Here is a 24,565-nt window from a genome sequence, read left to right on the forward strand (position 1 = left end):
AATATATGTTATTTGTGGTAACATATTTCAGGCTCTTCAAAAAGCCCTGGGGTTCAGAACATGTGATCTACTCGATCTACCAAGTCCTGAATGATGTATCCGTGCATCGCTAAATATTTCAGCAGATTCATTAAGCTGGAAATATTTCACTCACATAAGTTTTGAACTAATGGTTAAATGCTTTTGAGTTAGTAATGAGGATGCCAGATACAATTTTTAAAAGTCTGTATCAATCTTAGCAAAATGTCTGTATTTTTCTGTATGAAGTTTATGAGGTACAAGAATTAGAAAATTATTCACTTTGCACTTTTGTCAACGTAGAATATTGAGATTTCGATAATCAAAAAGTTATGAGATACGAAAGTTATAATGTACGAGATACTGAAGACGTTGTCGAGGTCAAAATACGTTTCTGTAAAGTTACAATCAAGTGGTGGATGGTCTTCCGAACGGAACTCCTAGGTTTCCAATCCGAATCCTTTTGCGTTTCCGAACAAAATCATATTTTGACTTCCAACGGAATTCGTTTGGGCTTCCAAAAGAAATCCCAGAAATCGTTACGGAATCCCAAAAAGGACATATGTTCGGTATCACTTGTACAGAAGCAGAAAATGTTTCTATTCAGAAGCCCAGATGCTCCACTTGGAAGTCCAAAACTATCCCTTTCGAAAGTCTAAAAAGACTCCATTCAAAAGTCCAAAATAATTTCGTTCGGAAGCCCAACAAGATTCCATTCGGAAGTCCAAAGGTTCATTCGGAAGCTCTAAAGAATTTGCCATGTTTTTAAATGACTGAATTTTAATTAACTGGAATGGTTTGTAAAAATTACATAAAAATCAAATTCTTTTTTATGAGCTAAAAAGACTGAAAACCGAAAATAAATTATTACAGTTAATCTAAAGAATTTGTTTTGGAAGCGCAAACGAATTCTGTTTTGAAAGTCTAAAAGAATTCCGATATGAAGCATAAAAGTATTTAATTTGGTATCCCCTGTCCAGAAGCAGGAAAGAAAGGGATTCCGTTCAGAATCCCAGAAGGCTTCAATCGGAACGCAACAAACATTGGAAGCTGAAGATGAGCTTTTTAAGCTTCTTCAGCTAAAAAACTAGCTTGCTCAGCTTAAATTGTTTGTTGGGAAGTCCAAATGAATTCCTTTCTAAAGTCAAAGAATTCCGTTCGGAAGCCTAAAAGGATTTCTTCTTAAAGCACAAAAGGATTCCTGTCGGAAGTCCAACAGCATTTTGTTCAGAAGTTCAAAGGAATGTCGTTTGAAAATTCATTACAAAGGCAACTTCGATTACATTCGGAAGTTCACACAATCCTGTGCGAAGATTTGTACGAACGGAGATCTTTTGGGCTTCCCAAAGCAATTCTTCTGAAATAAATTTGGGCTTCTGAATGGAATTATTCTTGGATCCTGAATGGCATCTTTTTGGGCTTCTGAAAGAACTCAAAAAAATATTCTGTTTGGAATCCTGAAAGGGTTCTGTTCGGAGCTCAAAAATAAATCCGTTCAAAAGCCTTAAAAGTCCAAAATAATTGCAATCGGAAGTCTTATAGAATTCCGTACGCAATGTCGAAAGGATTTCGTTTGAAACCCAAAGTTGTCGAAAACAACAAATGTCTGTAAAAGTCTATATAATGTTTGTAATCTGTATGATGCCTGTATGCAAGACCAAATGGCAGAAATATCTTTATGTTTGGCATCCCTGGATAGTGAATGGAAAGACGCATTATTAAAAGTGAATCGATTTTTTTCAAGCCCAAAAATTGGACATGACAAAAAGAGAGTGAGAGGAAATACAACGTCAGAATCACCATTTAATTCAATAAAAGGTTGAGCCGAGACGAATTTTCCTCAAAATGTAGAACATAATCGCTTTGCGACGGTACATAATTGCCGTTGGTAGCAGAAAAACATGTAATTACAAATACCATCCATTACATACAGCTACGAACTCCTACGTCACATTTGCGCACAACCTGACTGGGCTGCATCCCCTTTGAGATGAGGACATTGCAAAGGCCCTGGTTGATCTGGTAGATACCTTGAGCTGCACTCGAGAACGTTTTAGAGAACATTGAACATCTCGTATTCCTGGGATTTAATCACTGGCGTTCTGGATGAATAAACTTGATTGAGTGTTCGGAACTATCATACAATGGTTAGGATTCAAATATTTCAGATTAATTTGCATTCTCTCAAAGCCGACATCTTCCCAACGTTTCGGAAATCTGAGACGTCCTGTAAGCCAACATCCTGAAAAACAATTTCGGGCATATATGACCCATCCGTCCGCAGAGAATATTGAAATGTCATCAAATCATCTATAAGCATCAATGAAAGATGCCATCACTTCTTTGTCTAAATGTCGAAATGTCTAAATGTCGAAAGCTCAAAACGAAAACCCTTAATTAATCCATCAAGCACGATACCTTTTTCGTGCATTAATAAAAAATAGCTATAACTGTTAAGCTTGTAGTCGGATCTGGCCAATTTTTAATAGGAAACAATGAGCAGGACTTCCTGTCCATTGCGAAAAGATGTTTCTGCTCACATACGCAACACATATATTCACGCTCATACAGACATCAAATAAGTTCGCCAAACTGAGTCGATTTGTATGCTACCCATGGGTTTTCGGTCCTTCTGAACAAAGCTCATTTTTTTTAGGGATTCTATAGACCTACACCCAATATTTTTTTTACACGGTTGGTATTCTTTAATTTCCCGGTTAACCTGATTTTTCATAGCTTTTTAAATACCACCTGAATTTCCTTTGATTTTTTGTGAATTTTTTCATGGGGTTAACTCATAGTTTCATCAACGCTAAAGGTCGTAATCAACTAAAACCCACCCGTGTAAAAAAAGAACCGGGTGTATTAGCTTTTACGTAGGTATGTGCTCCGTAAGAGTTCCAGTTTCGTTATTAAATATTGAAAATATGTCTCGAAGCAGATCATCAATCCCATATTTGGATTCAAAATTGTTCTCTAATTGAAAGCAGTGTGTCAATTTTCAACGCCCCATTTTCTTTCACTCTTACTTAATCAAACCTCGTTTGTTTGAAACATACTTCAGACGGTTGTTTTATCTTCTAAACAATATCATACGGAATAAAATTAAATTACATCGACTTCTCAGCTACCGTTGAATATCTTTGTTCCTTAAATTTCCGCTGCAAAAGCGATGCTCGAAGAAAAAGAGCAGTAGCACACTTTTATCACAACCTCCATCGACAGTGAGTACAGGAAGAGCCTAATAATTCAATCGAAATTGTGTCGACTTCCAAGTTGGTCGGTCTTCGGTCTCCATGGGATCCACCTCGGTGGTGCGGGTGACGCACGAAGAATTTTAATTAGATTTTGCTGCCCGACATCGCCGTCGTCCTCGCCCGATACGGAGGTAACCCAATTCTGCGCCAGCAAAACCGGTACCCGGTACGTTCAAGTGTTTCCCGTGTATGTACGGCCGAACAGCAGAAGTGGTGGGAGTGGGTTGACTGATTCGCAGTTGCAAAACAACTTTGTGGTCGCAACAACAATAAATGGATAAGGTGCGAGCCAGCGCAGCCCGACGCGACAATGGATTTAATTAAAATGAAAATAATTATGATGTCGATTTCGTCATCCGTGCCCGCGACCGTTTGCCGAGCGAGGCAGGAGGCGTCAGAAAGATCAAAGATCCGATTAGTTGAAGTTCTACTGATTGGCTCGATTGGGTTTTAAGTTCTTTGTTGTCAGTTTCAAGCACCGTCATCCTTTCATCGGGCATTTTTTAATGGGTCAGATTTTGAACGACGTCGATGGCAGCGTCGGGAAGGCGGGATAACGGATGGTTAGTGCGGGTAGGTGTCGAAAGGACTATTAATTGCATATTTAATAGCACGTGATGGTAGCTGCGGGGTTAGACGTCGATGGGAAATGAGAAATAAATTAAAATGACATTGGAAATTGCTGCTGGAGGAAGTCACTTGGCGTTAACAGTAATTAAAAGAGGAATTTACTCAAATCAATTAATCATTGGACAATAGTCTATTGTTTGAATATAAGAATGTTCATGTTTTCACTAATAGGTAATAAGTTGCAAAAATGAACAATACTCTGGAGTCTGGATGTAAACCATTACACGTTATGAGTTGATTTCACCAAATTGAATTTGGTTGTAACTTCTTGTTTCCCAAAATTACAAACAATCATTTCAATATCACCTGATTCACCTTACCGCACTGCGCGATTTATTATTTTTCCTGAGAAACAGCTGCAACCAAGCTTGATTCATTGCTTCCCAACAGGAATCTTCTCGCTACATGTAAGCAGTTATGTTTACAAACATTCATTCGACAAATGCACTGATAAGGCTCACAAGTCGAGCAATCAGGTATCGGGCTATCAGTGCGACACACTTGTGCCCGGAGGTGTCGAACCGCCCTACTTGAGGCAGACAGGTTTGACTCTGGGAATCACCGTCACCGTCGTTGTCGTCGTCGTCGTCGCCGTTTTCCAAGCTGAAGCTATCGCCAAAGCGGAAATTGCATCTCTATAATAATTTTGCATCGCCTTCCTTTGAGTTCCTCGGTCCCATCACGAGGGGGGATGGGATAATGATTTAATACTTGAACACCGCCCCCCGTCCGCCCGTGCATCGCATCGTCGTGTGAAGCAGACTAAACACCGCTTCGAGCCTCAAAGTGTTCCCAATTCGGCGGAGATGATTACGACGACGATGACGACGGCGATGATGGTGGCGAAGTGTTATAGTTAATGTAGCACTAAGTAGTACGAGGCTGTTGGTGTATGCCTTCGTATATTTTATGGGCTTTTTTGTAGGTATTTACGTAGCTGTCTGCTCACATGGAATTGCACGAAATGAGGAGAGTATGCAAACGACGACGATGACGACGACGGCGACTACACGGGGCGATGATGATGGGCGCTGAACGCGTTTTGTGCGGTTTGTGTGGCGCAAAGTGGGCTATACGATATGGATAATTAAGTGTTCTCATTAGCACGCGGGATTGACTGCGTCGCCGTGTGAGAGCTGCGGAGGTGCTGTCACACTGACTGTTGTTATCTGGAAGGTAGTCATTAAAACCGTGCAGTTCAGTAATTTCGCTTTCCGAAATCGTTGCGCGGCGGTGAAGCAGTTAAAATTGTTATCACTGAGTGTGGTTGCGAATGTGTCTCGTACTTATTCGAATTGGGGGCAGACTGACATTTAAAACATAAGGTTGCTTGGCGCAAAGTCTATTACGCTTGGCGTTAAACGAGGGAACATTTTAATAGAACTTACGCAGATTTTGACATTTATCGTTGATGAATTGTATGAAATGCGGTAAACTAAAAAAACTATTTCCGAAACATTTGTTTGATATATGTATTCACAATTCAAAATCCCTTGGAGCACATGAATAAAGCAAAAAAAACTATCACACTAATATCTTGTCATGGCGTTTGGTAGCGAAATTAGATAACTGGCGATGCGATCTGATGTATTTCGTTCCCCCGACGCGTGCTCCGGGCGCTTGTACGTCCACGACTTTTTGAACAGTAATGTCATCCTTTTTGTCGGCCAGTACGAATGCTAAAAGAGCAACTGCAGCGTAAATCAGCACCAGCTTCATGGTGGTACGACTCGGTGTCCACTGTTTTCACAGGGAACTTTGGAGTTGGTTTTTATGGTGCTCATAATGGCGTTATTCTCAGAGCTCATAATGGCCCTTTGATGTGATTGAGTTTACAGCCGTAGCTAATCGATTACAAGTACTTTGTTTCGGTTCAGATCGGTTTAAAAGAACCGCATGGTTGAAGTTGAAAAAATGTAGAAACAGCAGGAGAACAAATAATAGAAAATTTAAAAAATACAGATGAAGACATTTTCCTCGTTTGTCGGGTGAAGATCACTGCGTCCAGATTTTAGGACTATTGTGATATACCCTTTTACTGTGAAATACGCAAGTTATCTCAGTAACATGTTTGTCACTGAGATACCTTGGTATCGACTGAACTCAAGACCATCTATTATTGATGAATAGAGATCCTGAGTTACAGTATGTGACTCCCCCATTCTGGCGAGACTAGCTTTATGAAGCCAACCACGTCCTTGGGGGATAAGGTCCATATGTCAGCAGGCCCTAAAAAGGGCTTGCTGAGAACTTTGAACCTACGTTGGGTGAGTGCACTGCAATAGCAGAGGATGTGTTCTGATGTTTCTCTCTCCTCGTCACAGAAGCGGCAATTTGAGGTTTGGATTGCTCCGATCTTTTGTAGATGGTATCTGCAGGGGCAGTGTCCAGTTATTAGACCGGTGTAGATGTTGAGATCCCTTTGTTGAGACCTAATAGTTGTTGGGTTTTCTTGGGGTTAATCGTTACGAGCCTTTTGGATTGGCTCGTATGGGGAAGTGCATTCCAGTTTGATGTGATTTGACTGACCATATATTTGTTCAGTTCCATTTTTACAGAGCAGTCTGAGATCCCGCAGAAGGGCTCAGGGCCAATGAACCTTTCATTAGATCCATTCCTGGCTAGCTCATCAGCAATCTCGTTTCCCTCTAGACCCGTATGTCCTGGGATCCAATATAGGTAGACTCGATTGCGTATGGATAAGTTTTTCAAAGCCAGAATGCATTCCCACACTAGCTTTGAGTTACAAGTGTAGTTATTAAGCGACTTAAGTGCCGCTTGGCTGTCAGAGAAAATACATATTTTTGCAAATCTATACTTTCTCCTCAGGCATAATAACACGCATTCTAATATTGCATATATTTCCGCCTGAAATACTGTGGGCCACTGTCCTAAGTGGACAGAAATTTTCGAACCATCTGTGAAGAAATTTATAGAGCCTGTTGGAACGCTGGGTCCACCTCCTTCCCACTCCTGGCGGGAAGGAATGAACACATCGTAAGGTAAGTCATAATTGACTACCGTTTCCATCCAGTCACTACAAATTCCTATTGCGGGATTTATGGCAAATTCATTTAATATGCTGAGGTGACCCGTAAGGTCTCCCGACAGCAGTGTTTTTGTTCTCTTTAACCTTAGAGCACTTTTTTCCGCTTCCAGCTTTATGAATTGATCTAACCGGGGCAGGTGAAGCATTGCGTCTAGGGCCAAAGTGGGTGTACTACGAACTGCACCAGTGATGGCTATGCAAGCGGTGCGTTGGATTTTGTTGAGCTTAGCCCTTGCAGCAGCCTCATTAGTTTTAGGCCACCAGACAAGGGAAGCGTAAGTTGTCCTGGGACGGACAATGGTTTTATATATCCACATGATCATACTTGGTTTTAGGCCCCATCTTTTACCAAGGGTTTTTGAACAAACCCAAAGTGTATTGAGACCTTTCTGCACAACTGATTGGAGATGAGAGTTCCAATTAAGCTTTGCGTCGAGTATGACACCTAGATATTTTATTTCACTTGAATAAACTAATTGTGTTTGATTCAAGAAAAGGGGTTTCAGTTGTACATTTCTCCGTTTGGTGAAAGGGATAATGGAAGTTTTTGTAGGATTTATGCCTAGTTGATACTTTTGACACCAGGAAAAAGTGTGATTTAGGGCAGATTGCATTCTTTCCACGATAACACTTTCGAATTTGCCTCGTACAATAATGACAACGTCATCAGCATATCCAACCACTTCGAAGCCTCTTCTCTCTAAGCTGTCTAGAAGCTCATCCACCACCAGTGACCACAACAAAGGAGAAAGCACTCCGCCTTGCGGACACCCCTTGTTGCTTTAACAGTGATGTATGAACCGCTAAGCTCAGAGGAGATTTTCCGATTAGCTAGCATAGCATGTACCCAGGTAACAATGCATGGGTCGAATTTTCTCCTCAACATTGCTGACCCTATAGACGAATAAGAAGCGTTATCGAATGCGCCCTCAATATCAAGAAATGCTACAAGAGCAATTTCTTTTGCATTAAGTGTCTTTTCGATTTTTTGAACTACCGTATGTAGTGCCGAGATCGTAGATTTTCCACTTTGATTTTTCATAAATTTGTAATTTATGTACTCGCATAGTACCTTTTCCATAATTTTGAGCATTACAGAGGATAAACTTATCGGCCTGAATGCTTTGGGGTTGGTTTTATCTCTCTTGCCTGCCTTCGGAATGAAGACAGCCCGGATTTGACGCCAATCGTTAGGTATGTGCCCCAAAATCAGACTCGCCTTAAAAATCTCAACCAAGGGTGGAACCAGTGTTTTCTCCTCTTTTGGATCAACGCTGGAAATATTCCATCCATGCCAGGAGACTTAAATGGCTCGAAAGATCTCACAGCCCTCTCAACCCTGGCCCGAGTGAAAGCTTCCTTTGCAACCTTTATTGCGTCTTTTTTAGACCCAGAAACCCATGATTGGATCTCTTGTGGATCTGAGACAGCAATTCCAGTGCCTTGGTCGCCGATGCTCGACTCAGGGATTGAATCAGGGAAGTGGATCTTTAACAATTCGCTCAGTGTATCGCTAGGCTCTACAGTGAGCGAACCATCCGTCTTTCGGAGGCTACCCACACCATTGGAGTGGTCTTTTGAAAGAGTTTTTTGGAGTCTGGCCACTACGGGTGTATTCTCTATGCTTTCACACATTAGAATCCACGATTTCCGTTTGGCTGACCTTATTTCTTTGTTGTAGTTCGTCAGGGCCTTTCTGTATAGGCTCCAATCGCCGGTTCGCTTAGCACGATTGAACTCCCTACGCGCAGTTTTCCTAAGCTTCTCAAGAGTTTTATTCCACCATGGAACGTCTCTACTCGAACTAGTTGATTTAGTTGGACAGCTCTCTTGGTAGGCGTTAAGGATTTTGTTTTTAATGGATTTGGACGCATCTTCCAATTGTGTTATGGACTTGATGTGACTTTCTATGATGTACTCTTCGGATCGTAGGATAGCTGAGTAGGATTCCCAATCAGTTTTCTTAGGATCTTTAAACGTTTTTTCCATCGTTAGACCCCTTCCCATTCGAAGATGATGTGTTTATGGTCTGACATTGATATTTCTTCAGAAACATGCCATTTTTTTAGTTTCTCAGAGATAGACCGACTACATAGAGTCAAGTCCAAAACTTCCTGACGAATGCAGTTTTCAAACGTGGGCTTGTAACCAACATTACAAATGTCAATGTTCTTGGAAGAGAGAAACTGTAACAGGTACTCACCTCTGGTGTTTATATTGGTACTTCCCCATACGGTGTGATGTGCATTTGCGTCGCACCCTATGACGAAGGGGATGTTGTGTCGGTGGCTGTAGGCTACGAGCGCAGCTATTTCTGGAGGAGGGATTTCGTCCACGTCACCTGGGAAGTATGCCGAGACCACCAAGATCTCTCTACTCCCTCTGGCGGAAGGTACCTCCATCCTGACCGCTACGATGTCCCTTTTTATGAATTCTGAAATTGGAAAGTATTTACAGTTGTTATGTAATAAAATAGCCGCTCTAGGAGAAAGCTGGCTGTCATCATATACCAACTTACATGAGTGTTGTGGAATACCTTGTATTCTGGATTTATTGACCCATGGCTCTTGAATGAGGGCCACGGTTAAATTCTCTTTGGTGAACCTCCGACAGAGCACACCCGTGGCGCTCTCAGCATGGTGGAGGTTCACTTGCAGAACTTTAGTCGCCATTTCCGGGGTTCCCGCTTTTTTCCGGACGACGACTGTCCGGCTTTGGATGTTGCGGATCATCAGGATGTCGTTTGGTATTACAGTCTGGGTTTTCTCTCTGACCCTGTAGCAACCTGGCCCGCCAGTTTCGCCTCTGTGGTCAAACTGTCGCTTTTTGCACCCCTTTGCCCTGTTTAGATACCTTTGGTTTGGTACCACTAGAGCAGGGGGTCGCATGTAAGCTTCGAGCTTTTCCTTTAGAGGCGGACAGACTAGCCTTTATGGTGCTTTTGGGGTGAGATTTACTAACCTCGCATAAACCGGAGGCTTCCTCAGATTTCTCTTGGGTCGGCCTTCCAGTTAGCCGAACCTCGCCCGAACAGGAGGCCTCCTCAGATTGCTCTTGGGTCGGCCTTCCAGTCGGATTGGCGGTAGCGGCAGTCGGTTGATCTGTAATCTTCCTTAGTTGGATTTCACCAAATCGGTAGTTGAGGGTGTATTTGGACTTCTTCAACTTCTCCATCGACGCACCCTCTACTGTGAAGATCCATTTAACATGAATATCTTTCAGAATGGATCGTTTCACAATACGCCAATTAGTTGTTGTGATGTCATTTTGGCTTTCTATGAGAGCCTTTATTCGGTCGTCATCATAGCTGGAGCTTTGTGGGAAGAATGCTCGGATCATCTCTGGACGTGGAATCGCCACTTCGTCCATTGCCATCAGCTCTGCACCTTACCAGGGTTTCATGGATGGGGATATTCTCTTTAACCACTCAGCAGTCTCTTGATCCTTACAGATTAGAACCATGTAACCGGACTTGTAGATGAGGTTGTTGAATTTGGGTTTTATTGGCTCGTTTCGCTGTTGAACTACTCTGAGCAGGAGTGCTTCTTGTAGAAGGTCTAGCTGGGCTGTAGTGAGTTGGACGGTGGGAAAGTCTTTGGGTATTATCCCGACCTTCACGCTTTTGGCCATATCACTGTAGCTGATACCAGCTGTTTTCCTCATGGGTGGGTTTTGTTGTCCAGACACGTTTTTCTGAGGCGCGCGGTTTGAGGACTGTTGGGCGTGCTCTCTCGGATCCAGATGGTGCTTCACCCTTTTTTGTTTGGGGTCCTCTGTGGCGGATTTGTCTAGGTCGTTTCTCGAGCGTTTTGAGGAAGTGGGCTCGCTCTCCTTATTCAGGATTATGGACAAGGCCTCATTCCGGTCTTTTCCCTTCTCCCGGAGAGTTCTAAGCTGCTTCCTCTGCGAGCGTGTGAGTGTGGGATTTTCTTTCTCGGAGCACCCTTGGCTTCCGTAGAACCCTTGTTATCTTCGGATCCTTTGCTACTTGCTAAAGATTTTTGGGGGTTGATGATGATCCTTATACCATCATCTTCGTTATCTTCCATGTCCAACAGGTTGGAGTCGGTCGATGAGGGGGGTTGTAGATCTGGATCAGCTTTGTCGAAACATGTGCTGCTCCGGGAGATAGGCGTTGAGGGGCAGGATATTTCCATCTTCTCCTGCGAACTACTGAGTAGCTGGTCTTCGGTAAGGCCAAGCTGACTCAGAGTATTCTCCACTTCGCAAGTGGAGACATTAAAAATTTAAAAAAAGAAACCAAATGACAGTTCGACTAGAAGATAAATGATGCTACCCACTATGCAGAATTTACCTACTGCCTTTTAAATAGGCAACCTTCACTTAGCACTAATGAGTAATACATCACGATTGAATCCCTCCTCAAATGGTGAATATGATCCCCAAGGGAAGGCCTCATGATCCATAGCATTGAAAAGCATCTTTACATTTAAAGTTAATAGGAAGATAAATTATTCAACTTCCTAACAGTTCATAATGTGCATATTGCCATTATAACAGAAACTTATTTAAAACCAGGACTCTCCATTAAAAGAGATCCAAATTATTTTATCTACAGAAATGATCGTCTTGACAGCGCCTGTGGTGGGGCCGTCATTGTCATCAATAGACGTATCAAACATAAATTATTTTCTTCGTTTGAAACCAAAGTTTTTGAAACCTTGGGAATTTCTGTTGAAACAAATTTTGAACAATTTTCCTTCATTGCAGCCTACTTGCCTTTTCAATGCAATGGGCAGCTAAAGAATTTGTTGAAAGCTGATCTTCAAATTCTGACTCGCAACAAATCAAAATTCTTCGTAATTGATGACTTCAATGCCAAACACCGTTCATGGAATAATGTTCAAAGCAATCCCAATGGTAAAATTTTATTATAAGATTGTTCTGCGGGATATTATACTATTCAATATCCAAATGGACCAACTTGTTTTTCTTCCAGTCGAAATCCTTCTACAATTGATTTAGTTTTAACGGATTCAAGTCAGCTGTGTGGCCAATTGGTAACTCATGCTGACTTTGACTCTGATCACCTTCCTGTGACGATTGAAATCTCACAAGAAGCCATTTATAATCCAATCAGCTCTACTTTTAATTATCATAGAGCTGATTGGGATTTATATAAAACGTATATCTATAGGAATTTTGACTTTGATATTCCTCTCGATACCAAAAGTGATATTGATAATGCTCTCGTATCTTTGACAAATTTTAATTGTCGAAGCCAGAGGCATTGCAATTCCTAAATGTGAAATTAAATTCAACTCCATTATTATTGACGACGATTTTCAGCTACTGATCCGTCTTAAAAATGTGAGGCGAAGACAATACCAAAGAACTCGCGATCCCGCGTTGAAAGTTATTTGGCGAGATTTGCAAAATTAAATTAAAAAACGTTTCGCTATTCTGAGAAATACCAACTTTGAGAATAATGTCTCGAAGCTGGATCCCAGTTCGAAACGCTTTTGGAAATTAACAAAAACTCTTAAAAAACCTCAAAAGCCAATTCCAGCGCTTAAAGAGGGAAATAAAATTTTATTAACAAATGGCGAAAAGGCTCAAAAACTTGCTCAGCAGTTCGAGAGTGCCCATAATTTTAGTCTAGGTCTCACTAGTCCAATTGAGGATCAGGTTACACGGAGCTTCGAAGATATTCTCAATCAAGAGAATGTTTTTGACCCTTCGTTGGGAACTGATTTGGATGAAGTGAGATCTATTACTAGAAACTTTAAAAATATGAAAGCCACGGGTGATGATGGTATTTTCTACATACTTATCAAAAAACTTCCTGAGAGCTCTTTATCCTTTTTGGTTAATTTATTTAACAAATGTTTTCAATTGGCATACTTCCCAGATAAATGGAAAAATGAAAAACGTTGTTCCTATTTTGAAGCCGGACAAAAATCCAGCTGAGGCTTCTAGTTTCTTCAATAAGCAAACTGTTTGAAAAGATTATTTTAAATAGAATGATGGTTCATATTAATGACAATTCTATTTTTGCTGATGAGCAATTTGGTTTTCGTCATGGGCATTCAACCACCCATCAGTTATTAAGAGTAACGAATTTAATTCGGCTCAACAAATCTGAAGGATATTCGACTGGAGTTGCTCTTCTTGATATAGAGAAAGCATTTAACAGTGTTTGGCATGAAGGTTTGATTGTAAAATTGATGAATTTTAATTTTCCTCTGTACATCATTAAACTGATCCAAAATTATTTATCAGATCGCTCGCTGCAGGTAAACTATCAAAATTCTAAATCTGATAGATTACCTGTAAGGGCTGGTGTCCCCCAAGGCAGCATACTGGGGCCCATATTGTATAACATTTTTACTTCTGACTTACCTGATTTACCACCAGGGTGTCAAAAATCTTTGTTCGCAGATGACACAGGTCTCTCAGCCAAAGGGCGAAGCCTTCGTGTCATTTGTAATAGATTGCAAAAAAGTTTGGATATTTTCTCCACTTACTTGCAAAAATGGAAAATTTCCCCGAATGCTTCCAAAACTCAGCTTATAATTTTCCCACATAAGCCGAGAGCTTCTTATTTGAAACCTTCTAGCAGACATATTGTCACTATGAATGGTGTTCCAATTAATTGGTCTAGCGAAGCCAAATATTTAGGGCTTCTGCTAGATCAAAAATTAACTTTTAAAAATCACATTGAAGGCCTTCAAGCCAAACGTAACAAATATATTAAGTGTCTATATCCACTTATAAACAGAAAATCAAAACTTTGTCTTAAGAACAAACTTTTGATTTACAAACAAATTTTTAGACCAGCCATGTTGTATGCTGTGCCAATGTGGACTAGTTGCTGCAATACCAGAAAGAAGGCACTTCAGAGGATTCAAAATAAAATTCTGAAAATGATTCTGAAGTTGCCTCCGTGGTATAGTACCAATGAACTTCATAGAATTTCTAATATTGAGACATTGCAACAAATGTCCAACAAAATAATTTCCAATTTTAGACAAAAATCGTTGCAATCTTCTATTGCAACGATTAACTCCTTGTATCCTTAGTATAAAATAGGTTAAGTTTAGTTTAAGTAGAAAACATTGTAATTCCTACATGGTTCAATTCAACCAGAGGAAAAAAATTCTAACTGCCAGAGGCAATTGAAATGTATTAATAATAACTAAAAAGTAACATAGCAAATAAGGATGATAATGTTAAGAAAACACGGAACAGCTAGTCTAAGAGATGAATGCATGTATTAGATAATTAGCAAATAAAAGTAGTTAAAAATAAAATAAAAAAATAAAAATAAAAAATTAAATTTAATCTAAAATTTATGGCTTGTTGCTTCAATCTGTGTCTAAAAAAATGAACGTGTAACATAACTAGATCAGAAGACTCCCTTAAAAATGTTTTCAAAGTTGCTTATCCTCCAATTTCGTCAAGCACCAATTCAGAGCCATTCCTTTGGAGCTTCGAAAATGATTTTTTTCATTCTGAAAATAATTTAAGAGAACATTGAAGAACGCATTTCAAATTAATTCCTGGAATTGCACGCATACTGCAAACAATTTTTGGAAACGACCGAGCAGGTCATGTGGCCAGAAATGTGGTTCGACAGAAGAGGTTATTTGCTTAGATTAGCTTAGCTTTGACTGACTGTACAGTGACAGTGCCACTCTATGATTGACCAGAACTGGTGCAAATTGCACTTCGATCAAAGTGAATAGTGGTTGGGGCTCAACATTTATTCTTGAAGTGCACGTTTCAGCAGCCCGCAAGTGTTGATCAATAACGGCCCCGTCCAAGTCCTTACAGTCTGTCCAGTTTTGGAAGGAATGAAATTTCGAATCCTCATCCGATACCAAACACGATCAATCGTGAACTTATTATTTTACTTTCCGACCGCCCAAAACAGAACTTAAAAGCTGGATCCACGTCCAATGCCAAACACGTTCAATCGCGAACTACCCAATTAATTTAGATTTATTAAACCACACAAAATAGAGAAAAACCCCGGACCCGCGTCCTATACGAATGACGATCAATCGCGAACTAATCTATTTACTTTCGACCGCACAAAACAGCGTCCGGATCCGCATCCTATGTGAAACACATTCAATTACGAACTGGTTCGAGAACAGGACATTTGGCCGAAAAAATCGTTTGGCCAAACTGTGGTTTATGTGCAGGCCATCTATGCTTTTCTTTGCTCGTCTGACATAAAAGTCTAATATCCCTATTTTTTATTCTCAGTTTTTTCTTCTCTTTGTCTTATTGTCCCGTGTACCACGAACCTATGGCCATCCGCAAGATGCTCCTTGATGAACTGAGTCATACGAACCATAATTCAAGCACGGCACTACGCCACTCCAGTCACGACGTCAAATACCCGGATGTGCAGCTGAAATAACCTAAACCTAAATCCCTATCCCGTCCGTCCTGAATAAAGTAATCTCTAACCTCGAGTCACCACAAGTATTTTGGCCTTTGTCCCTTCCCAACTAACTGTTAATAATAAGATGATATACATTGTACTATGTCTTACTTGAGAATTGCGGCTCCGCAAAGTGTCACACACGACTGGGCCTACCAAATAAATTAAATGGTTGAAATAAAATAGCTATTTGACCAAAATGGTCGTTTGGCAGTGAGGTAGAGATAGGCGCCGGTCCAAAAATCGGCGGCGGCGTTTGGCAACGTTTTTGTCGGCAGCGGCGTGAACCGGCGTGGCAATTTTCTTATTACGTAGGTTGCAAAATATATTTTTTCTGCATTTTTTCGGAATATTACAGCCTGTATTTAACAAAAGATTTATAACAAATTCTAACAAATTTTCCTCGAGAACTACTTTGAAGTTTCGAGAATTCTTTGGAATTTCCAAAGGAAGCTCTATGGTATATCCAAAGAAAATTTTTCGGAATTTACATGAGAAACTGTTATACATTTTCACGCGAAATTGTTCCGAATTTCTACATAAAAATGTTCGGAATATCAACGTAAAATTTCTGCTGAGTTTCTGTTGAATATTTTTGGAAGTTTACACAGAAAATACTTTGGAATATCCAGGGAAGGTTATGGTAAACTATCTGGAATATTCACAAGAAATTCTTAGATATTTCCAACATTCTTCAAAATTTTCGCGGCAAATCGTTCAAGATGTGGATTTCAATAAACAAAATGTTCGGAATTTCCAAATGAAATAAATTGGAATTTTCACGGATTTTTTAAGTGGGAAAAATTCCCTGGAATTTCTACCAGAAACTTTCTGGAATTTCCACTAAAATTTTCCATAATTTCTATGTAAAATTTTTAATTTTTTTCGGAAAACTATTTGGCATTCCATTTATTCGAATTCAAATTATTCGGAATTTCGAAGGGTTTATTTAGATTTTTACGGGAAATTCTTTGTACTGCCCATAAAAAAATTTCGTCAATTTTATGTAAAATTATTAAAAAAGTGAAGGGTCATTTGACCGAAAATTGTTCGGCGGAAAACCATTTGGCCGAGTAACACGTTAAGCTGAAAGTCATCGAGCCATATTGCATTTAGCTAAAATTAACGATTGGGCGAAACAGTTATTCGTCGAAAACGGTTTGGCAGCAAATTTCATGTGACCGAAGCAACATACCGCCGAACTGATAATTTGGCCGAAAAGCCGTTTGCTCTAACAATCCTCAGGACTAACACATAAAGCCAAAAGTCATCTGGCCTAAATCCATTCTGACGAGTTGAACGTTTGTCCGAAACGGTTATTAGGGCGAACATGGTTTTACCGAAAATGTCATTTGGCCGAAAGCGACAAACAACCAAAAGGGATATTCGGCCGAATTGGTAATTTGACCGAAAAAGTATTTTTGCTCTATAACAGCGGTTCTCAATCTTTTCTATGAGAGGTACCCCTTGATGCTTTTGCATTGATTGAGGTACCCCCTATTTTTGCTGTGAATGAAAATAAGCGTAAGTCGTAGAGAAATGAAAAATAGACCTCCAAAAAGTTGGAAACATCGTGAACGGAAACGTGAAACTTACCAAAACAAATTTATTTTATACATCATGCTTTCTACATGACTTTTATGACTATTGAGGGCTTCCGAGCCACTTAAATGTAGTCTTTCGCGCATCTTGAAAGGAGGCTTCCAAACCTCTCGAAAGGAGGCTTCCGAGCCTCTTGAAAGGAGGCTTCCGAACTTCATGAGAAGAGGCTTTTGAGCGTCTTGAAAGGAGGCTTCCGGGCCTCTTGAAAGGAGGCTTCCGGGCCTCTTGAAAGGAGGCTTCCGCACTTCATTAGGAGAGGCTTCCGGGCCTCTTGAAAGGGGGCTTCCGGGCCTCTTGAAAGGAGGCTTCCGAGCCTCTTGAAAGGAGGCTTCCGAGCCTCTTGAAAGGAGGCTTCCGAGCCTCTTGAAAGGAGGCTTATGGGCCTCTTGAAAGGAGGCTTCCGAGCCTCTTGAAAGGAGGCTTCCGAGCCTCTTGAAAAGAGGCTTCCGAGCCTCTTGAAAGGAGGCTTCCGAGCCTCTTGAAAGGAGGCTTCCGGGCCTCTTGAAAGGAGGCTTCCGGGCCTCTTGAAAGGAGGCTTCCGGGCCTCTTGAAAGGAGGCTTCCGGGCCTCTTGAAAGGAGACTTCCGGGCCTCTTGAAAGAAGGCTTCCGGGCCTCTTGAAAGAAAGCTGCCGGGCCTCTTGAAAGGAGGCTTCCTAATCTCTTGAAAGGAGGCTTCCGAGCCTCTTGAAAGGAGGCTTCCGAGCCTCTTGAAAGGAGGCTTCCGAGCCTCTTGAAAGGAGGCTTCCGAGCCTCTTGAAAGGAGGCTTCCGAGCCTCTTGAAAGGAGGCTTCCGGGCCTCTTGAAAGAAGGCTGCCGGGCCTCTTGAAAGGAGGCTTCCTAGCCTCTTAAAAGGAGCCTTCCGAGCCTCTTGAAAGGAGGCTTCCGGGCCTTTTGCAAGGAGGCTTCCGGGCCTCTTGAAAGGAGGCTTCCGGGCCTCTTGAAAGGAGGCTTCCGGGCCTCTTGAAAGGAGGCTTCCGGGCCTCTTGAAAGGAGGCTTCCGGGCCTCTTGAAAGGAGGCTTCCGGGCCTCTTGAAAGGAGGCTTCCGGGCCTCTTGAAAGAAGACTTCCAGGCCTCTTGAAAGGAGACTTCCGGGCCTCTTGAAAGGAGGCTTCCAGGCCTCTTGAAAGGAGGCTTCCAGGCCTCTTGAAAGGAGGCTTCCAGGCCTCTTGAAAGGAGGCTTCCAGGCCTCTTGAAAGGAGGCTTCCAGGCCTCTTGAAAGGAGGCTTCCAGGCCTCTTGAAAGGAGGCTTCCAGGCCTCTTGAAAGGAGGCTTCCAGGCCTCTTGAAAGGAGGCTTCCAGGCCTCTTGAAAGGAGGCTTCCAGGCCTCTTGAAAGGAGGCTTCCAGGCCTCTTGAAAGGAGGCTTCCAGGCCTCTTGAAAGGAGGCTTCCAAGCCTCTTGAAAGGAGGCTTCCAAGCCTCTTGAAAGGAGGCTTCCAAGCCTCTTGAAAGGAGGCTTCCAAGCCTCTTGAAAGGAGGCTTCCAGGCCTCTTGAAAGGAGGCTTCCAGGCCTCTTGAAAGGAGGCTTCCAGGAGGGCTCTTGAACTGAGAATTCCGGGACTCTCGAAAGGAGGATTTCGACCTTCTTGACAGGAGGCTTCTGAGCCACTTGAACGGAAGCTTCCAAGCCATTTAAAAGAAGGGGTCCGGGCTGCTTGCAACGGGGCTTTCGAAAAGCGCCAAAACTTCAACAATAACAAATACATCCGCCATTACACATTTTTGTCCGAGGTACCCCCTGTGACACGCGAAGGTACCCCCAGGGGTACATGTACCCCAGGTTGAGAACCGCTGCTCTATAAGGTTGCTTTGCCGATTATGTCGTGTGATCGAACATTCTATTTGGCCGAAGCCCATCTAGTCTAAAGGTATTTGAAAGAAAACGACATTTGGTCGAACAGTTCCCTTGGCTGAAAAAAAAATTGGCTTAATAGCTCAATCGGCCGAAAATTTCCATTAATTGGTAGAAAGGACCATTTGGCCGAAAATTTCATTTTGCTGAATTGATTATTCTGCAAAAAAAAAACGTTTGGCAGAATAGATCATTTGGCTGAAAATGCCATTTGGCAGAAAGAGCCATTTGGTCCTAAACTGTCTTTTCTGGAAAACAACCATTTCGGCCAAACGGCATTTTCTATCAAATGACCTATTCGGCCAAACGATTTTTTTGCAGGATAATAAATTCAGCCAAATGAAACTTTCGGCCAAATGGCCCTTTCAACCCTTTCAATGGGAATTTTCGGCCGATTGAGCTATTAAGCCATCCAATTTTTTTAGCCTTATGAGTCATATGTCATATGATATGACCAAATGACATTTTAGGCCAAATACCTTTAGGTTAGATGAGCTTCGGTCAAATGGTATGTTCAGTCAAACGACATAATCGGCAAAGCATCTTCAGCTTGGCTTCAGTTTGGTTTTTTGCTGAACCATTTTTTTTCCGTTCAAAAATTCTTAAGAAAAAAAATGTCAAAAATGTCGGTGTGCAATACGCTGACTAGAGCGAACGTTTGAGGATTCGATGGCTAATGTACGTTTAACCTATTGCAAATAAGGTGATTTTATTCTTTCCCAGACAACCAGAAAGTATGCATAATATAATTGTTTTTCTGTTATGCGATGCCTATGCGCACAAATTTCATCGCTTACCAGTCGCGAAAACGCTTTTTACGTACAAAAGTGGAGGCGATATATGTGTATTTCTTATCCGACGTTGCACGGTAGTGTATGCGATGTGCATAATTTTTATGCGAATTTGTTAGTTATACATTGCGATGTAGTTTGTGATAACAAACTTTGTTTGACAGAAAATCCGATTTCATTTGAGTTTGATTGCAGGAATATGCGATGTCAACAAATGAAGCTGGAATATACTCGTAAAATAGCCTACTGTGCGGAAAAAAATATAAATTAACTGATGAGCTTCGCACAATAATGCGAATTTGATGGAATTTGGATCGGTAAACGATTTTGATCGTGCATTCTTATTCTGGTTGTCTGGGTTATAGACTTTTTGTGAACAGTCTTCTATTGCACGTCTTTGATGACCGTCTACGATTCGCTTATTTTGGTTCAGCGTCGATTTTAGGATTAAAAGAAGTCACCTAATAAAGCACAATTTCTTCTAAAGAAGTTAGCAAAATAATAAAGTTAATAGAGTTCAGAAAGTTAGTGTGCGCTTCTGATCTTTGAGGAGCCTAAAATGTATAGCTCAGTGAGAGAACAGAAAAGTTTAATTACATTTACGGGAAACTTAAATAACATTCTTAACAGTTATCATTGAACAACCTAACTCTAGAGTGCTTTGAAAATAGGTCGTATGTGCAAAAGAGAGTCTCTCTTTGGATCTATTCTCTTTCAATTATTACAAAACTTTACATAAGTTTACTTCAAATTTCTTGGCAGATATCCAAAGACAATAGCTTTGTCTATCATTCTGAAGTGGAAATGTTGCAAAACATGTAAAACTAGCCGATATATTAGCGAAAGAGAGCGTGATCAAAGAGAATCTCTCGTTTGCACATACGACCTATTCTCAAAGCAATCTAGAACTGGTGTCTATTCTATGCGACTCATTTACATTCAGAGCCAAAAAACTATAACTAAACAAACTGAAAAACGATAGCAACTCCTAGCGGAAGTCCTCATCTTCCATATCAGCTGCTGATTATTGTAGTGTAATGTACCGATGTTGTAGAAATGAGACTGCGAGCAGCCAATGACGGAAGCGACCAGATGGGCCTTTCCTTCAGCTTACCTGCTGTTCAGCCGCTTGTGCTGCTATCGTCCTTTGTGGCTGGCTGCGTACTACTAATGGCACCGGAAGCAACGGGCAACTCATGTTTGTCGTGCTCTTCGAACGGAATTCTGGCGGCGGTCTTGGCCATGGTTTTGGTCAGCATGCGATCAACGTCTTCCTGGCTGGCTTGTGCAGCAGCGAGCTGCTCCGGAGTGCCACCTTCTTTTTGGCGCTTTTCGATCTCGTTCTTCAAATTGGCGATTTCTTTGGAACTAATATGTATGAAAATAATACCGTTGATCGCATTTAGCATGTCCAGCACCGAACCCATCGACGGTGGCTGAATGTGAATCGGCGGTAGTCCACTGGTTAATTTTCCATTGGAGTAGACATCGTTCATCTTCTTTTGCAACACGACCGCCAGTTGGGTCAGATGGCGCAAGCACTCAGACGATTCCTGCGTCTTCTCGTGCGTTTCGCCGAGCTGCTGCTTGTAGATGGCGTACGTTTCCTTTTCGTTGTTCAGTGCAGACCGAAAATCGCCCATGCAGCTTTGCGTCCGTGCCACCAGATGGTAGCTGACGGCTACCTTCAGGGACTTCTCGCCGTAGTATTTAATGTTAAGCGCCAAGGCATGCTCAAGGAAGCGCAACGATAGTTCGTACTCACCAACGGCATGAAGAATCAAGCTGATGTTACTATCCAATAGGGCAATGTCCGGATGGCTTTCGCCGCACACAATTGTGGCAAGGTACCGGACACGGTACAACAATTTCAGGGCAGTGCTGATTTGACTATTGGCAAAGCAGTATAGTGCAAGAGGAGCGTATTCCGCGATAGTGTACGGATGATCAATACCGTTGACCCTCTCGCTCATGAGCACCGCCCACTGCTGAATGGCAAGGGCCTCCTGTGGATCTCCCATGATGTAATTAAAACGGGTTAACATGCGCAAACACTGGGCATTCTCCGGATGCATAGCTCCGTAAACGTTGTTCAGGAGATTGAGTGCTTCGCTGATCAGGTCATAGCCATCCTTGAAGTAGCCCTGCTGGATTTTGCTTTGCCCGGTGGTGTAGAAGTTGTATGCATCGGAAGCCCTGGAATTAATGTGCTTGACCACGGGAAACATGTTTACGATGTCGTTCTCACCGAAAGTAGACTTGTTCTTCAATTCGAAATTGTATTCCCTAAGCAGGATTTGAACCCCAGTCTTCAGACAAAATGCACGCAACAAACTGATCTTCTGCAGACGATAGTAAGCTACGACTGGATCGGCAGATTCATGCGATCCTGCTGGAAGCAATTCATACTCCCAATACGATTTAAGCTCCTGCTTAACCTGAGACCAAAGAGATTTCGATGTCAGCTGCTGCCATTTGTTATTGTCCTGAGTGCACTGGAATGAAGGTTTGCCACCCTTGCTACCCCCGGAACGTTTGTTTTGACGACGTTGCTGTTTGCCGCCGGAAGATCCTGATTTGGTTAGGGCATCCGATTCGGATGTGCTCCCCGAATGCGACACAGCGGTAGTGGTCGTAAGGAAGCAGTTCAAAAAGTGGCCGATGACCGCGGCCATACTCATCATTTCTGTATTTTGCATGTATGTGGTGAAGACGTGCTTAGCAGCGCGGATGACCAGCTCCGAGACGACAATTGTGTGCAAGCATTCCAGTTGCCTAATAGGACCAGCAGGTTAGCAACTTTACCCAAATAGCGTACATTTATGCCTCGGCTATGCAAAGTTTCCGTGAGTGTGGTTCCATCCATAGGAGCTGCAGTATGGTCCAAACAGTCATGAACAAAACTTGGGATTTGGTGTTTAACAAGGAACTCGGCAGCATCCTTTACCAGTTGCTTTTGCTTCTTCAATGAGTTAACAGCATTTTGATTGTCAACATGCTTGATCTCACTCATCATTTCTCACTTCTCAGTTCTCACTGTGAATAGTAAGGTGAGAAATAAGCAGTGGCAAACAAACTTCTTACTCACACTCACTCATTTCTTAGTTCGCACTTCTTTCTTTTTGCAGTAAGAAGCAAGAAGTAATGAGGAAATTAAGAGTGAGGAGTAAAAAGTGAGAAGGAAGAAGTGAGACGTTCCACTTTCACTTCACACTCCTCTTACCTCCTCACCTCTTACTTCTCTTTGTCGAAAGACTAACTTCTCACTTCTTATTTCTCACTTCTCATTTTATACTTCACACTTTTCATTGATCACTGATCATTAATCAATTCACACTTTTCACATTCACTATTGTTCGGCCAAACGACATCTCTGACCGTGTGACTCATTCGGCCTCATGTCCTTCGGAACAAAAAAAAACGTTCGGCCAAATGTCCATTTCAGCCGAACGACTTATTCGGACAAATGGAATTAGACTAGATGACTTCCGGTTATTCGGCCGAGTGGCCTTTCTTATTCTTATAAAGGATCTTATTCTTGTCGCTTGGATGTGTGAAAAATTAGGAATTAGAAGTGATCATGGGGCCCTCCTTAGCCTAGCGGTAAGATGCGTGGCTATATAGCAAGACCATGCTGAGGTTGGCTGGGCTCGATTCCCAGTGCCGGTCTAGGCAATTTGGATATAAAAACATCATCGTGTTAGCCTCATGATATACGAATGCAAAAAAGGTAACTTGACTTAGAATCCTCGCGGTTAATAACTGTGGAACTGCTGAATGAACACTAGGGTGACGATGGTATTTTGGACACCTGAATGTACTTTTGACATATTTTGTTAATTTTGTTACATAAATATAGTTCTACATGTGATTATGAATGAGGCAATGCAGACACATGATTCCCATTTGTTTAACCTTCTGTCTGTGTTCAAAAAAACTTACGTTGTCTGTGCTCTGGGGTCAAATTGACCCCAAATTGAATTTGCTATAACTTTTTTATTGTTTGGCCGATTTTGGATTTTTGAGGCTGTTTCGAAAGATGATTTAATCATCTTTCAGGTCGTAGCAAAAGATTGACTATAGGTGGGCGGGTACATTGCGGGGAGGGGTTTTAGTGAACAAGGGTACATAAACAGTGATTTTTCATGATTATTTTGTTTATATCCGAAAATCCTACCCATTTTGAACTGCACCTTTTTTAAAAAAGTTATGCAGGTAGGCATGTGCTTTGGCATGAGGCGTTGATAAGTTTAGAACTCGGCCGCCAGGTGGTGGTATATTTGAATTCATTATTTTAAACTACTCTAGATATTCCGATATATCGAATTCTCCTCAGTGTAAATATTCTTATCGCACAAATTTAAAAATTGGAAGTAGTGGTCATTATATCGAGCACCGCTTTGTAGTGCTAGACATCTTGAACAATGTTGCCGAATACAACTTGAGTGTAGGTATGAGGGATCTCAAGCTAAAGCAATATTTCACATATGCAAGAATATTGCAAGTACACTAGCGCCGCCTATTTGTAAATTTCCTAATTATTTATTCCGTCACATAACAGTCCATTCCCATCAGACGAACTTTGTTGAAGACGTCATCTTTACAAATTTCAAATTTGTGCGATAAGAATATTTACAATGAGGAAAATTCCATATATCGGAATAACTTGAGTAGTCTAAAATATAGAATTTAAATATACCGCCACCTAGCGACCAAGCTCTGAACTAATCAATGCCTCATGTCAAAGCACACGACTTCCTGCATAACCTTTTTGAAAAGGTGCAGTTCAAAATGGGTAGGATTTTCAGATATAAATAAAATAAGCATGAAAAATCACTGTTTTTGTAACCTTTTTTTTATAAAAACCCCTCCCCGCGATGTACCCGCTCACCTATAGTCAATCTTTGATAACGACCTAAAAGATGATTAAATTATCTTTCGAAACAGCTCC

The 24,565-nt window shown here is 41.5% G+C and overlaps 2 protein-coding genes across 6 annotated transcripts in view; one reads left to right on the forward strand and one right to left on the reverse strand.

Moving 5' to 3' along the window:
- The window catches only part of LOC134226160 (ras-related protein Rap-2a), a 486,525-nt gene that overhangs the window by 242,573 nt on the left and 219,387 nt on the right, over positions 1 to 24,565 (forward strand). The gene's annotated exons all lie outside the window — the stretch shown is intronic.
- Positions 20,736 to 22,630, reverse strand: LOC134221384 (clustered mitochondria protein homolog). Its single transcript, XM_062700575.1, is given in 2 exon segments — positions 20,736 to 22,399; positions 22,402 to 22,630. Coding segments are annotated over 2 exon segments (1,893 nt in total).

The sequence above is a fragment of the Armigeres subalbatus genome, chromosome 3, assembly GCF_024139115.2.
Source record: "Armigeres subalbatus isolate Guangzhou_Male chromosome 3, GZ_Asu_2, whole genome shotgun sequence".
NCBI lineage: Eukaryota > Metazoa > Arthropoda > Insecta > Diptera > Culicidae > Armigeres > Armigeres subalbatus.